Source organism: Leucopleurus acutus (genome assembly GCF_964270905.1).
Source record: "Leucopleurus acutus genome assembly, chromosome: 18".
NCBI classification, from domain to species: Eukaryota; Metazoa; Chordata; class Mammalia; order Artiodactyla; family Delphinidae; genus Leucopleurus; species Leucopleurus acutus.
This window is the reverse complement of record NC_139160.1, coordinates 16,021,135-16,036,441: the sequence shown is the minus strand read 5'-3', so window position 1 is coordinate 16,036,441 and position 15,307 is coordinate 16,021,135. Positions and strand designations below refer to the sequence as shown.

At 41.2% G+C, this 15,307-nt stretch overlaps 1 protein-coding gene across 2 annotated transcripts in view; it reads left to right on the top strand.

Annotated features, from left to right (window-relative positions):
* WDFY2 (WD repeat and FYVE domain containing 2) overlaps positions 1-15,307 on the top strand; it is a 177,713-nt gene that overhangs the window by 68,930 nt on the left and 93,476 nt on the right. For both annotated transcript variants that reach the window (XR_014326909.1, XM_082859507.1), the window contains exon 2: positions 5,424-5,491. Coding sequence is in view for 1 of the 2 variants with exons in the window: in XM_082859507.1 (XP_082715633.1) it covers positions 5,424-5,491 (68 nt within the window). In the remaining variant the exon portion in view is untranslated. The remainder of the gene's footprint in view (positions 1-5,423; positions 5,492-15,307) is intronic.

Genomic DNA, 15,307 nt, shown 5'->3' with positions numbered 1-15,307 from the left:
TCGAGCCACGTGGCTTGCGGGATCTTAGTTCCCTAACCAGGGGTTGAACCAGGCCCTCGGCAGTGAAAGCACTGAGTCCTAACCACTGGACCGCCAGGGAAGTCCCCCTCATGCTTATTTTCTAGCGGGCGAATCAACTTGTAACCGAGCAGGACCCTCTGGGGCCTTCCCTGGACAGACCCCTCCTCTGTATCCTGTGCTTTAACTCCTCTCTGGAGTACCTAGACAATAGTATCTGATGCACACTTCCTGAGTTGTTTTACAGATGCTAAAAACAACAACAAATGGAAGATGTTAACTACTTAATGACCATGAGCACATAGCCGCCAGGCCTACTGGAGCCTAAGGATTGATGTTAACCCCTGTGATACCGCCCTGTTACCTCACCATCAGCCAATCAGAGAACTGTGCATGAGCTAATCACAAACTCTGCCCCCCACCTCCTTTAAAAATGCTGTCCTGCAACCCATGGGGGAGTTTGGGGGAGTTCGGGCTTTTTGAGCACTACCTGTGCCAGATTACCTGTCTGGCGCCTTACAATAGTTGCTGTACTTCCCTTCACCACAACCCAGTGTCAGTAGATTGGCTTTACTGCCTGTGGATGAGCAAGTTTGGTTCGGTAACAAGATAATAAACACATTTACAAGTAGGTAAATCAGATAGCAGACTGTGGCCGGTGCCATGAAGGAGATGCATGAAATAACAGACGGTGCTATTCCTTCAGAGTCAGCACTTCCTGAACATGCCGCCCTTTGCCACCTTTCCTACATGGCCTTAAATACATATAAAATAGCTCACAGCTCTTATCAGGTACTGTTTTAATGATGTTTCCTTGTCTGTCCACATGGAGCTCCTGCACAGAGTCTGGCACATAGTAGATGTTCAGTACGTGTTAAAGAAATGCATGGAGGAATGGATAAATAATTTATGACACCTTTGTAGATCGAGTGTAAAATCCCTTATAACAAGGAGTAAGATGTTCAGTATGTTGGCAAAGCAGGAAAAGGTTTGGGATCTTGAACTCTCCCAAGCTATGGTTGATTGATAGGTTTTGTTTTTGTTTTTGTTTTTGTTTTTTTTGCAGTATGCGGGCCTCTCACTGCTGTGGCCTCTCCCGTTGCGGAGCACAGGCTCCGGACGCCCAGGCGCAGCGGCCATGGCTCACGGGCCCAGCCGCTCCGTGGCATGTGGGATCTTCCCAGACCGGAGCATGAACCCGTGTCCCCTGCATCGGCAGGTGGACTCTCAACCATTGCGCCACCAGGGAAGCCCGATTGATAGGTTTTTAAACAATAGTGATGATAACCACAATACTAATTGTTGGCATTTATCCACCGCTTGCTATGTGCCAAGCACTATTGTCAAGAACCTTACATTTAATCTTCAGAGCAACTCATGCCATAGCCTCTAATTATAATTGTCTTTTGTTCACTCATTAGGAATTCTAGGCTAACTTAAAGATACCTCTCACTCAAATGTTCAAAGTGAACTCATGATACTCCCCCAAATCTGGTCCTTTTCCAGTGTTCCTCATCTCAGTGAATGACAGTGCCATCCATGCAGTTGGACAAACCCAAAACCTAAGGAAAGGCATTCCTTTCTTTCGTCTTCTCTATCAGTTAACATGTATTCAGATCCTGGTAATAAAATCCACTAAACAGTGGCTTAAGGTAAGAAAAAATCAGATCATCTCACAAGCAAGGCTAAAGTTAGTCTAAAGGGTTGGTGGGTCAATGGTGTTTGATGTCATTTTTTTTTTTTTTTTTTTCTGCACCACACGGCTTGGGATCTTAGTTCCCCAACCAGGGATTGAACCTGGGACATGGCAGTGAAAGTGCCGAATCCTAACCACTAGACCACCTGGGAACTCCCCTTAGCATGCCAACTTTTATCCTCAAGCTTGTTTGTCTCATGATCAAAGATGATTGCCTCAATTCCAGGCAAAGTCTTTATTGATTCTGTTCATTTTTCTTCATTCTTTTTCTTCTTTTTCCTCAGACTAGGTAATTTCAGTTGTCCTGTCTTGAAGTTTGCTGATTCTTTTGTCTTCTCACACCTATTGTTGACCATTTCTAGTGAATTTTTCATTTCAGCTATTGTACTTTTCAGCCCCAGAATTTCTATTTATTTTATTATATAATTTCTATCTCTTTACTCATATACCCTAATTGTTCATACATCCTTCTCCTGATTTCCTTTAGTTCTTTGTCTGTGGTTACCTTTAGCTCTTTGAGCATATTTAGATAGTTAATTAAAGTCTTTGTCTAGTAAAGCCAGTTAGTGTTTGGACTACTTCATTGGTAGTTGTCACTTTTTTCCCTGTGAATGGGCCATTTCCTCTTTCTTTGCATACTTTGCAATTTTTGGTTGAGAACTGGATATTTTATTTAATTTTATTAAAAAAATTTTTGATGTCTAGAAATATTTTATTTTTTAAATTTATTTTTTAATTGAAGTATAGTTGATTTACAATGCTGTGTTAATTTCTGCTGTACAGCAAAGTGACTCAGTTATACACATATGTACATTTTTTTAATATTCTTTTCCATTATGGTTTATCCCAGGATATTGAATATAGTTCCCTGTGCTATACAGTAGGACCTTGTTGTTTATCTATTCTATGTGTAATAGTTTGTATCTACTAACCCCAAACTCCCAGTCCATCCCTCCCTCACTCCCCCTGCCCCTTGGCAACCACAAGTCTGAGAACTGGATATTTTAAATATTATAATGTGGCAAATGAAAATCACACTCTCCCTCCTCTCTAGAGATTGCTCTTGTTACTTGTTGAATGCTGCAGTTGTCTGTTTAGTGACTTTTCCCAACCCTTTCTGCAAAGACTATATTTCATGTTGTATGTGATCATTGAAGTTTCTGTTCTTTTATCTCTGAGGTCAACCTGTGATTTCTTTTTTTTCAACTTTATTCATCTATTTATTTTTATTTTCGGCTGTGTTGGGTCTTCGTTGCTGCACGTGGGCTTTCTCTAGTTGCAGCGAGTGGGAGCCACTCCTCTCTGTGGTGCACGGGCCTCTCATTGCGGAGACCCCTCCCATTGTGGAGCATGGGCTCCAGGCACGTGGACTTCAGCAGTTGTGGCACGCGGGCCCAGCAGCTGTGGCTCGTGGGCTCCAGAGTGCAGGCTCAGCCGTCATGGCGCACGGGTCCAGTTGCTCCGTGGTATGTGGGATCCTCCCAGACCAGGGATCGAACCCGTGTCCCCTGCATTGGCAGGTGGACTTCCAACCACTGTGCCACCAGGGAAGTCCCAACCAGTGATTTCTTTTAATGCCTGAATTTCATAAAGGAGAGAAAGGTCTTCCTTCCTTTTAAATTCTTTTGGCAGACATCGCCCGGGAAGCCCTTCAGACCTAGGTGATTGAAACAACGGCCAGTATCTTCTCTAGTCTCTCAGTGAACTGCCAGGCAAATCACAATATGCATCCCCAAATTTTGGAGGACAGGGTTCCCACCCTGGTACCTGCAAGTCACTCCATGACCATGGGCCACTGTCCCCACAGCTGCCTGCTCCAGGGATGGGGCATGCATGATGGTAGCTGCAAGTAAGATGTGAAATTCATTGACATATACCAGCTTCTTCATCAAGCATTTCCATGGATGCTGCAAGTGTCTAACTAGACTTTAGAATTCTGAAACAGTGATTCTGACAGCTCAGTAGTTGATTTGGTACAGGGACTGATTCTTGCAGCTTCCTATTCTGACATTTTCCATGATGTGACTCCTGTATTTATTCTTGTTGAGGTAATAATCTCCATATTAAAATGTTGTTTTGACATATATTATAAAAAGAATTTAAGTGAAGGCTGGTATGATATGTGTATAAATAATGTATGTATTGAATTCTTTCTTAAGAATTATTTTCCGTTATACCATCTCACAAATTGGCTGGTTGACCAAAAAGATGGACTTTTACATGTATATGTAGTGGTGTCACTATATATCACTACATCGTATCTTATGGCCATGCAGAGAAAGTGGCATTTCTTTATTGTGTCTGTAGTTAGTCTTTTTTTCCTATTCTCATGGGGAGACCCACTGATTAACTGGGGAAGAAATCCAATACAATTTAAAACTTAGTCTATTATGATGACTTAAATAGTCTATTTAGGTAGTGTCCATCTCTCTCTGAGATTAAAATTCTCAGTGTCTGCTTTTTACCCTAGGATGGTTTAAGGGTGTGGGGTGAGGGGTGTGGTGTATATGATCTTCTAGCAGCAGTGGGGCACTGTTCGTTTCCCTTGGTTTGATGTTTGCTACTTCCTCTGGTCTCTGGGGCAATATCCCTTTACCTCCTAGGTGTGTTTGCCTTGCGTGCATGTGCTGGTGTAATTCGTGGTAGGGCCTTTCTGGTTGATAAGAACCTCCCAGTATCCTCTGGTTCATTCTCACTTTGGCCCCTCCTCTCTGAGCTCTCCTGGATGTCTGCTGTGTCTCTATCTGGCCTTCTGGCCTGGAACTTCATCCACAGCCTTTGCTGCAGGATTACCCTCTTCCATGGTGGGTTGCATGGCCAGCCCTCTAGCTCAGTAATCTGAGTCTCAGAGTTTACCACTGCTTGACTGTGTTTGCAAAAACCTTCTCTCAAGACGATGCCGTGGCTTGTGAGACTGTGAATTTACTATGTCATCCTTCCGTGTGTGTCAGATGTTGTATATTGCTTCATTTTATCTCCCCCTACTCCCTTCCGTAGTAAATCCTAATTACTCCCCAGAGAGATGAATGCTTCCAGCCGACTGGGGCAAAGGCCCTATACTCCCAGAGCAAAACAACTACAAAAATAATTTTCAAACACTATCCCATGCGTGTATATAAATATATATGAGTATAAAATTTAATTATCCTCAAATATTTAATAATAAAAGTCATATGTAACTTTAAATGTATACAGCCTTAAATTTAAGGAATATAGGAATATGCCTTTAGAGAGGCATAAATGGTGTGCACGCACATATATGTAATGTGTATATATATAATTAAAATATATATGCATGTATTATATAGAGATAGGTTATAAACAAACATATATGTTATACATATTTGTATGTAATATCTTATTAATTATAACAATGTAGTTATGTCATATATACACACAGAGTTGACCCTTGAACAGCACAGGGCTTAGGGGCACTGACCCTCCATGCAGTCTAAAATCTGCATATAACTTTATAGTTGGCCTTCTGTATCTGTGGTTCCACATCTGCAGATTCAACCATTCATGGATTGTGTAGTACTGTAGTACATATTTGGTGAAAAAAAATATGCTTATAAGTAGAATTATATAGCTCAGACCCATGTTGTTCAGGGTCCACTGTATATATAATTAAGAGGTTTGGTTTCTATCTGTCAACACTCCCATGACCAAAAATAGTGTGATTTAACACACACATTTTCTTTTGTTGCAGGACTGTTCGTGTGTGGTTAAAGAGAGACAGTGGACAATATTGGCCAAGCATATACCATGTGATGCCTTGTAAGTATCTGGATCTCTGTCTCTAAAAATCAGACATGGACCCCAACTCCCCTTCCTTCCCAGATTGCCTTCTCTGTATTTTCTTGAGTAGAGATGCTTGAGGTTGGGATTATCATTATAATGGAAAGTACCTTGTTAAATCATTCTAGCTCTCAGTATGTAAAATAAGAAAATTGTTCTGAAATTGACTATATATTCACAGTTTCTGAATAAGATTAATGGAAGGACTACAGCACCTAGACTCCTTAATTACACAGTCTCCCTCTCTTTTCCAATTTTTTTGTAAAGTACTTCCTTAGATAACTCAAAATTTTGTCCAGTGATTACATTTGTGAAGTAAATTTGTTCTTGCATTATTGTTATACTATTTATTCAAATTCAAAACATTCAGTGTTGAACATTCAGTTCTGAAAAGGATTTGCTTAGGATTGAAACGTTCTGATTAGAAGTCAGTCTTATTTCCCCAGAATCTTATGTGAGAAATATGTCCTTGCACTTATAAATAGTGAATCTTTCAAATATACCTTTAAAAGAAGATGACTGATTCTTAGATTCTTGCACTGGCAGAAGTTCCCCTGCAGGGAGAGAGCTGGCTCCCTTAGATACGAAATTTCTTTTTTGTCTAGTGTTTTGTTGTTAAGATGACTGAAGTTTAATTGTCCTATTCCTTATTTATTTTCATGTAAAATAATTATTTAAACTTATTTTCAGTTATATTATGAAATGTTTCTCTTACTCCCCTTCCTTCAAATCTTAATTGAAATTGACATGCTAGAAAAATGCCCCGGGTTTGTGGTTTGGGTTCATGTACCTTCTGGCTTCCTGCAGTGTGCACCTCTTCCCTCGATACGGGTATTCCAGTTTGAGTAGTACATGCCACCACATACAACCAAAAGAAATTCATGCTACGCTGTAGATGTGATTAAGTTTATGCCTCTGGCAAAAAAATACTGTAATAACTTAAACAACAATTTTGCCTGTTTATGAAGAAATACATTATTAAGAATGTAATGGATTTCTCTGATTTTCAAATTTGTCTTTGAGGTTTGCATTTCTTTAGAAGTGTAGTGAATAGATGATAGCCCGTTGTTGAACCAAGCATCCCACTCTACATTAGTGAAAAGGCAGCCTGTAATTCCAAGTGCTTATATTTTCCCCTCACCGGTCATGCTTCCAGCAGACACCGTTGCGCAGCCAAGACCCTGGGGGAACTTCCTTTTAAGCCTTGACAGTGATGAGGGTTTAGGTAAATGGAAAGGGAAAGGGAAAGGAATTCTCTGATTGATTTTCTTTTTTTCCTCTCATTTTTAAGTGGTATAACCAGTCTTACCTACGGTCTTTTTCATCACACTTGACATAATATCTAACAGGACGAGATGGTGAAGTTCTATAGTCCAGCAAGTTGAAGTTGACCCCAGAGGCTTGTCGTTCCCACATGACTGCGAAGACAGAGGAGAGGTGGACGTGGGTAGAGTGACAAGGGCTTGGGGATGGTGCACAAGGAGTCGTCTTCTTTTTTTTTTCTTTAATTAATTAATTTATTGCTGCGTTGGGTCTTCGTTGCTACACGTGGGCTTTCTCTAGTTGCAGTGAACAGAGGCTCTTCTTCGTTGTGGTGTGCGGACTTCTCACTGCGGTGGCTTGTCTTGTTGCGGAGCACGGGCTCTAGGCACGCGGGCTTCAGTAGTTGTGGCTCCTGGGCTCTAGAGCACAGGCTCAGTAGTTGTGGCGCGCGGGCTTAGCTGCTCCGCGGCATGTAGGATCTTCCTGGACCAGGGCTTGAACCCGTGTCCCCTGCATTGGCAGGCAGATTCTTAACCACTGCACCACCAGGGAAGTCCCAAGGAATCTTCTTGAGATGGACGTCGATACTTGATAGGAACCTCTTGAAGATGTTGGATCGTAAGCAGTTGCTTACCCACCGCCTCCCCCGTACACACATCCATACACATTTGGTGTCATTCTCTAATGTTCTCTTTATTTGAATATCACTGAGGATACAGAGACGCCTCAAGTTGTATTTTCATCCTTTATTAAGCTGTATCCTTGAATGACTAAAGGCTGCTGTAGCTCTTGTACCTGGCATAGGTGCTCAGTAAAGAAGTACCTATTGCAGGGCTTCCCTGGTGGCACAGTGGTTGAGAGTCTGCCTGCCGATGCAGGGGACACGGGTTCGTGCCCCGGTCCGGGAAGATCCCACGTGCCGCGGAGCGGCTGGGCCCGTGAGCCATGGCCGCTGAGCCTACGCGTCCGGAGCCTGTGCTCCGTGGCGGGAGAGGCCACAGCGGTGAGAGGCCCGCGTACTGCAAAAAAAAAAAAAAAAGAAATACCTATTGCAGACTTGAATCTGATAATAAAGATGAGTTTCCCTGAGAATATTATCATACATTTTCCTAAATGACTGAGCATGATCTTTGAGAAGAAGGACCGTCTAATTATTTGCATAGTTTGCCTATGGCCTCCTACTAAAGGGAGTAAAGAAGGGATTACTTTGCTATTAACATTTGGTCTGTAGACCAGCAGCATCAGGATCACCTGAGAACTTACTAGAAATGCAAATACTGAGTTTCACCCCAGATCTACTGAATCATAATCTGCATTTTAATAATATCCCTAGGTGATTTGAATGCCCTTTTAAGTTTGAGAAGATTGCCTTTTGGCGTTGTCTGCAACATGCTGATCTATTTACATATGTTTATATCAACACACGCGAAGCCTCATGCATATATAGTGTTTATTTGTAAATACATAGATATAAGTACACGCTCTAGTTGATCAAATATTTACTGTACACCGACTGTATACAGGCCATCAAGCTAGGTGCCAGGAGATGCAGATGAACAACGCGTGAATGGTCAAGATGATTTCTGTAATCTTTCATTGTTGGATGGTTCCATCTACCGTGGAGAGGGGTAAAAGAACAAAAGGCTGCATTCTTCACAGTTGATCAGAAATTGGCTTTTGTTTTCCTAGGGGTCATATGCATTCAGATAACACAGGAACTGATCTCTGAGCTAGACTATAAGTTTTGTTTAACTTGAGATAAGCAGAATCTTATTGCGCAAGGAAATAGGCTACATTTTCGTGTCAGTTAGAATTTATTCCTTTTATTCATTTATTGAATCGCCAAAGGGCTTTTCTTTTTTTTTTTTTCTTTTTTTTGGCAGTCCTTTCTATTGAAAGGTGTTTTGTTAAGAGGTTACTCAGTATTATCCCTAAATAACGGTTATGTGGTATTAATTACAAAGTAAGTGGAAAAGTACAGTATATCTGGAGGCTATAATATGGACACCGCAAGGCAGATATGACCATGTTGTGTGTTTTTAGTGGTACATAATAGGTAGTATTCCAAATCCAGAAAAAAACATACAGAGACTATCTTGTACATGCAATATATGGTTTATCTGTTTATTTTGTCCATTAAAATACCTTAAAAAAAGAGCCGAATTCATAGAAACAGAGTAAAAAAGTGGTTGCCAGGGGCAAGGAGGTGGGAGAGATTGGTAAGAGGGTGTAAAGTTCAGTTACGGGATGAATGGAATCTGGGGATCTAGTGTATAACATGGTGTCTATAGTTGATAACACTGTATTGTATGATTGAAATTTGCTGAGAGAGTACAACTTAAAAGTTCTCGCCAAAAAAAAAAAAAAAAGTATGTGAGGTGACAGACGTGTTAACTTGATGGCAGGAATCCTTTCACAATACATACCAATTCATCACATTGTACACTTCAAATATCTTACAATTTTATTTGAAAATTATACCTTAATAAAGTTAGAAAAAAAATAAAGTCACAGAACCTGAAACAAACAAACACTGGGAAAAAAAAACCCTTTTAATATAGGATTTGTCAGGACTTCCCTGGTGGCTCAGTCGTTAAGAATCCACCTGTCGATGCAGGGAACACGAGTTTGAGCCCTGGTCCGGGAAGATCCCACATGCCGCGGAGCCACTAAGCCCGTGTGCCACAACTACTGAGCCTGCGCTCTAGAGCCCATGAGCCACAACTACTGAAGTCTGCGCGCCTAGAGCCCGTGCTCCACAACAGAAGCCACCGCAGTGAGAGACAGCGCACCACGGTGAAGAGTAGCCCCCACTGCCGCAACTAGAGAAAGCCCGCGGGCAGCAACGAAGACCCAACGCAGCCAAAAATAAATAAATTTATTTAAAAAAATATATATATAGTATTTGTCATGTTCTGGGTAGGATAGTAATGTTTTATAGCATTGAGAAGAATTTGAAGTTGATTGGAGGGACGGGAGCAGAAGGCATTAGACGAGAAAGAATGAACAGTGAAGGCCAAGTTTGAGGGCAGGAGTCAGCCTGAAAGGCAGAAACTGCGTGAACTTCAGAGAGTGGTAGGTGAGAGAAAGATGAAGAGGAGACTCATCACGATGAAAAACCCAGCCACTGCTTTGGGGGTGTCCTCATACCCTGTCTTTTCTGAGAAACTCCTGCTTCCCCTCCAGGAGGGATCCAGGAGAAACCAGATGTGTCTGGTGAAGGCTGTTTGCCCCTGAGTCAGATTTTCCCAGGAATTTAGAGTTTGGAATAGGATATGCTAGTCTCAACCTAGGCTGGTCCCTTGAGCTGGGAACACAGACATGAAACAGCTGTGAGGCATTTGCGTGCATGAAGAAACAGTGGAAGCTGATGCCCTGAAAAGGAAGTGTGAACCAGGAAGTGTGAATCAGGGAGGAAGGATCACTTCGCTCCAGAGCGAGTGAAGCCTGAGCAAGTGTTGCCTTAAGGTTTTCTTCCTCATCCTCCGAACTCCCAAGCCTGGCTCTGCTTCTGCCTTTGAGTTCAAGAGATACCCTCTGTCTTACTGCCACGTGCCCATTTGCGCTTGAGTCCATGCCAGTGGGTATCTGCTACTTGTCACTGCAAATATCTGACTCAGCCTTGCCCTGACTGTACACCTCCCACTTCCTGTCTTTTTACTTTCTCCTGGATCTGTGATCTTTAAAGAGGAAGAACCGAGCCGTGCATGTCCCTATTGGTGCCTCTGCGGTGTTGAGCTGAAAATAGTGTGGGAAACGTGAGGACAAGTAAAGATGAAAAGCAGAAAGAAATATCCTGTTTTCTTTCGTTTCTTTGGACAGTGCATTCAACTAATTTTAAGTGTTTCTTCCATCCAAACGCCGTGCAATGTACAAAGGGTAGAGTGTTTAATACAACAGGTGATTCCCATCTTCATGGTGTGTACAGTCTAGTGGGGGAGGCAGACCTCAGATGAGTACCGTGCATGGTGCGTGGTGTGGTATAACCAAAGAAGTAGGTGTAATGGGCACATGGTCACAAAGGGTCCCCAAGGGAGGTCTGTTTTAAACCCTGCTGTCTACAGAGAATTTGGGGTTTCCTATAAGCTGATTTTTATGGATAAGTGAGAAATAAGAGCATATCCTTATCAAATATTCTTTCAAAAATAATATCTTCTTGACGTATCTCACATAGTAGCTGGAAAGTAGCCTATGACACGATCAAGTTACAGCCTGCCCAGCTGGGACCTGCCTGACCTTGGATACCAGAGGGACCTTCCTGAGGGTACAGAGTTAAGGTTTCAGTTATAGCCATAAATGTGATGATTTGTTCCAGGCTTCTAATAGATACCATTTCAGCCGCCACATTTGCATCACACGGCGGAGGAAAAAAACCAACACATGAAAAGCACAAGCATTCCTGTTTTCATGGTTGAGTTATTTTAGATTTACTTTACCAACTAGGTTTGCTATTCATGGCGTCAGACAAAGGAGTGGAGGAGAGAGAGTGCAAGCAGGAGCCAGGGTGGCAGGTGTTTGAGATTTTTCTTACTCTGCGGTATTGGGTATCAGGTCTGGGCTTTTATTGCCAACTTTTCCCCTATGGAGAATAGTTAAAGCAACTTGGCTGCCAAAGGTGTAGTGAAGAGGAGACTAAGAGGGCCAGCATCTCAGGCCTGAGTGAGGGTTAGGCAATTGGAAAACCTCTGTGGATTCTGTCATTGCCAGGACAGGCAGGTGGAATTTACTTTGGCTCCTAAGCGTTTATGGATTTGTCCTCAAAACAAAACAGAAGGCGGTTTTTCAAAGGTAATTACAAATGAAGGGTACACCTAATAACTAAAATGACCGATTTTGTCGTATATCCAGCTCTCTGCCTTGGCCTGGCATGATGGCATTTGTCCAGTCTGAGGCTGTGGTTGGGCCCCTTCAGTTTTCCCACCACTGTGGCCACTTTATCATTTGCTCAGCTAACTTTTAAAGCATAGGATCTCTACTCAGTGAAGTAGGTCAGACGGAGAAAGACAAATACCATGTGATTTCCCTCAAGTGGAATATAAAGCACTAACAAAATAAATGAACAAACTAAATAAAAGTAAACACATAGACACAGTGAGAAGAGAGTAGTGGTAACCTGGGGGAAGGGAGGCAAAATGGATAAAAGGGATCAGCTGTATGGTGACAGATAGAAACTAAATTTTTGGTGGTGAACACGCTGTAAGGTATGCAGAAACAGAAATATAATGTTGTACACATGAAACTTACGTAATGTTATAAGCCAGTGTTAACCTCAATAAAAAATACATCTAAAATTTTTAAAAAGTTTAAAATTTAAACAAATAAATAATAGCTAAAAAATAAACAAGTACAGGAACTCTAGTCCTCACTGGAAACCTTAATTTTGAACTGTCTGCTTTCCAGTTTTTATCGACAGCCTGGTTGAGAGAAAGGCTGTTTATTATTTACGGTGGGCAGCATGAAGGACATGCAGTTGATTATTCATCTGTATCCTGAGATTTCGTGCTTTGTGCCAGCCTTCTGCAGAAATGCCTTCGTTCACTATGCCCTCAGCACGTATTGCTGTGTGTATACAAGAAATGCTTTATCTGCTTTTGAAGTAGTTGTCCACCATCGTGCTCAGCGCCCCTTTGAAGAAGCACTAAGGGAGACGACTTTTCAGGTAGGAGAGCCAGAAACCCTGCCTTTCTCTAAGGCAGAACCTCCCATCCTGTGTGCCTCAGCGTACTGGGATGATCCAAATGGATTACAGGCCCCGAGAACTGATTTCCTTTAGCTGGGCAGGGGTGATCCGGTCATCTGGGCCCTAGCAGTCTCTTCCATTTCCTCCAGGGACTGTTCACATCCAAGTTTCTGTGTGTCATGAGGCGAAAAAGGTTAGGAGGAACAGCGCTAAGGACCTGGTACGAAGTCCTTATGGATAATGTGAAACATGGGATCTGTTATATTCCCAACGGATTTTTATTTTGATTTTCTTTCTGTTCTTTTATATATATTTTCCTCGGTCGAGACTTTTTGCTTATTTCTATCGTTTGTTTTTATTGTATCGGCTTTTAAAGCCATTTCCAATTCTTTGTGAAATGAGGTAGGGAATGCATTGAATAAGTTATCTTAGTTAAGACAGAGTGATGCAGTTTGAACAGTCTTACTGTTTACATTAAATACACCGAAAAACATGCGTCGTTTAAGATTATTCAGAATCGCTTGTAGGGTAACACCTGTGCCTAGGTGGGAAACTGGAATTTTTTTTTTTACATCTTTATTGGAGTATAATTGCTTTACAATGGTGTGTTAGTTTCTGCATTATAACAAAGTGAATCAGTTATACATATACATATGTTCCCATATCTCTTCCCTCTTGCATCTCCCTCCCTCCCACCCTCACTATCCCACCCCTCTAGGTGGTCACAAAGCACCGAGCTGATCTCCCTGTGCTATGCGGCTGCTTCCCACTAGCTATCTATTTTACGTTTGGTAGTGTATATATGTCCATACCACTCTCTCGCTTTGTCACAGCTTACCCTTCCCCCTCCCCATATCCTCAAGTCCATTCTCTAGTAGGTCTGTGTCTTTATTCCTGTCTTACCCCTAGGTTCTTCATGACATTTTTTTTCTTAAATTCCATATATATGTGTTAGCATACGGTATTTGTCTTTCTCACTTACTTCACTCTGTATGACAGACTCTAGGTCTATCCGCCTGATTACAAATAGCTCAATTTCGTTTCTTTTTATGGCTGAGTAATATTCCATTGTATATATGTGCCACATCTCCTTTATCCATTCATCCAATGATGGACACTTAGGTTGTTTCTATCTCCTGGCTATTGTAAATAGAGCTGCAATGAACATTTCGGTACATGACTTTTTTTGAATTATGGTTTTCTCAGGGTATATGCCCAGTAGTGGGATTGCTGGGTCATACAGTAGTTCTATTTATAGTTTTTTAAGGAACCTCCATACTGTTCTCCATAGTGGCTGTACCAGTTCACATTCCCACCAGCAGTGCAAGAGTGTTCCCTTTTCTCCACACCCTCTCCAACATTTATTGTTTCTAGATTTTTTGATGATGGCCATTCTGACTGGTGTGAGATGATATCTCATTGTAAGGGAAACTGGAATTTGATTTTCATTTCTGCTGCCAATTTGCTGACTCACTTCGGGCAAGTCCTTTCATTTTCTCTGCTCTGAACCCAACAGATAAACTGTCCATTTTCTTTGTTCTCAGATTTTGGTTATATGTCAAATAAGTATTTGTAAAGTACTTTCAGGTTCTTTCAGTTAAGCAATGTATAGTATCATTGCTGATCTTTTTTTTTTTGGCCACACCATGCTGCCTGCGGGATCTTAGTTCCCGGACCAGGGATTGAACCTGGGCCACAGCAGTGAAAGTGACGAACCCTAACCACTGAACCACCAGGGAATTCCCCTATCATTGCTGACCTTAACCCAGAGGGATTAGGAAAGATTGGTTAATTTGTGAGGTTGTGGCTGGATTGGTTTTCTTTTCCCATTTCTTAGAACTGTAGTCTTAGAGCAACTTGAAATTGAGAATTTAGAAAATTAAAATGATTAACATGTTCATGTTGATATGTTTATGTTTGGGATGGAAATGAGTTATTTTGTATGTAAATCGCAAATGTTAATTTTCCCATTGGTGAGGTCCAAGGATTTTGGACAATGTGTGCTGTAGTGTGCTGTCCTACCCCTTCTGCTGGGTTGATTGGAGTTTGGGGGGAAATTCACGTGGGAAGATTAGTGATTGAAAGGTATTTAAAATAATGAATTTGGTATTTCTGTCTTTATAAGATAGTGATTGTTTGGGTGACTTTTAGACAATATCTTTAACTCAATTGAGGGAGTTTTTTGGCAGTGGGGGTTATGTGTATAATCGGGAAACTCATCCTGTTGTTTAATTTATGTCTTATTTCAGATAACTTCTCGGTTCCCAGCTGTGACGTATACTGCTCCCTTGTTGGTTTCTTTCTGGTATAGGTTGTATTATAGAACCATGTGTAGAAAATAACTTGTTGTTTTTACTGTTGACATTTCCAAAATTAATAGTATAATCTGGTCTTTTAATTCTCTGTTTACCAAGAAGAAAAGGTGCCCATGGAACTTTGATATGTAACAAAAGTGAAGGAAAACATAAATTATCCAAACTGAAGATAACAGATATTAATTAATCTGAATAATTATAGCATTTATTTAGCATACTCTTATTTGATTTTCATCTGACAGAGTAATTTAAAGCTTACTCTAGTTAGATCACTTTACTGTAACTTAAAACCTCTCTGGGAGAAAAAGGGACCACTGCCAATTCACTGTAATTTTGCTGGTGTTACTTAGACTAAATTAAAAGAAAACAAAGGGTTAATTTCAGTTGAGTGCATAAAATACTCGATTTAAACAAAAAACCCTTTTTAATGCTAGTCAGTTGAAGTCCTAAATATAAGTGTTCTTAATAAAGTAAAAAATGGGCTGAATATTGTAAACCTAATAAATATTGTCTTGTGACACACGGTTGAATGGAATA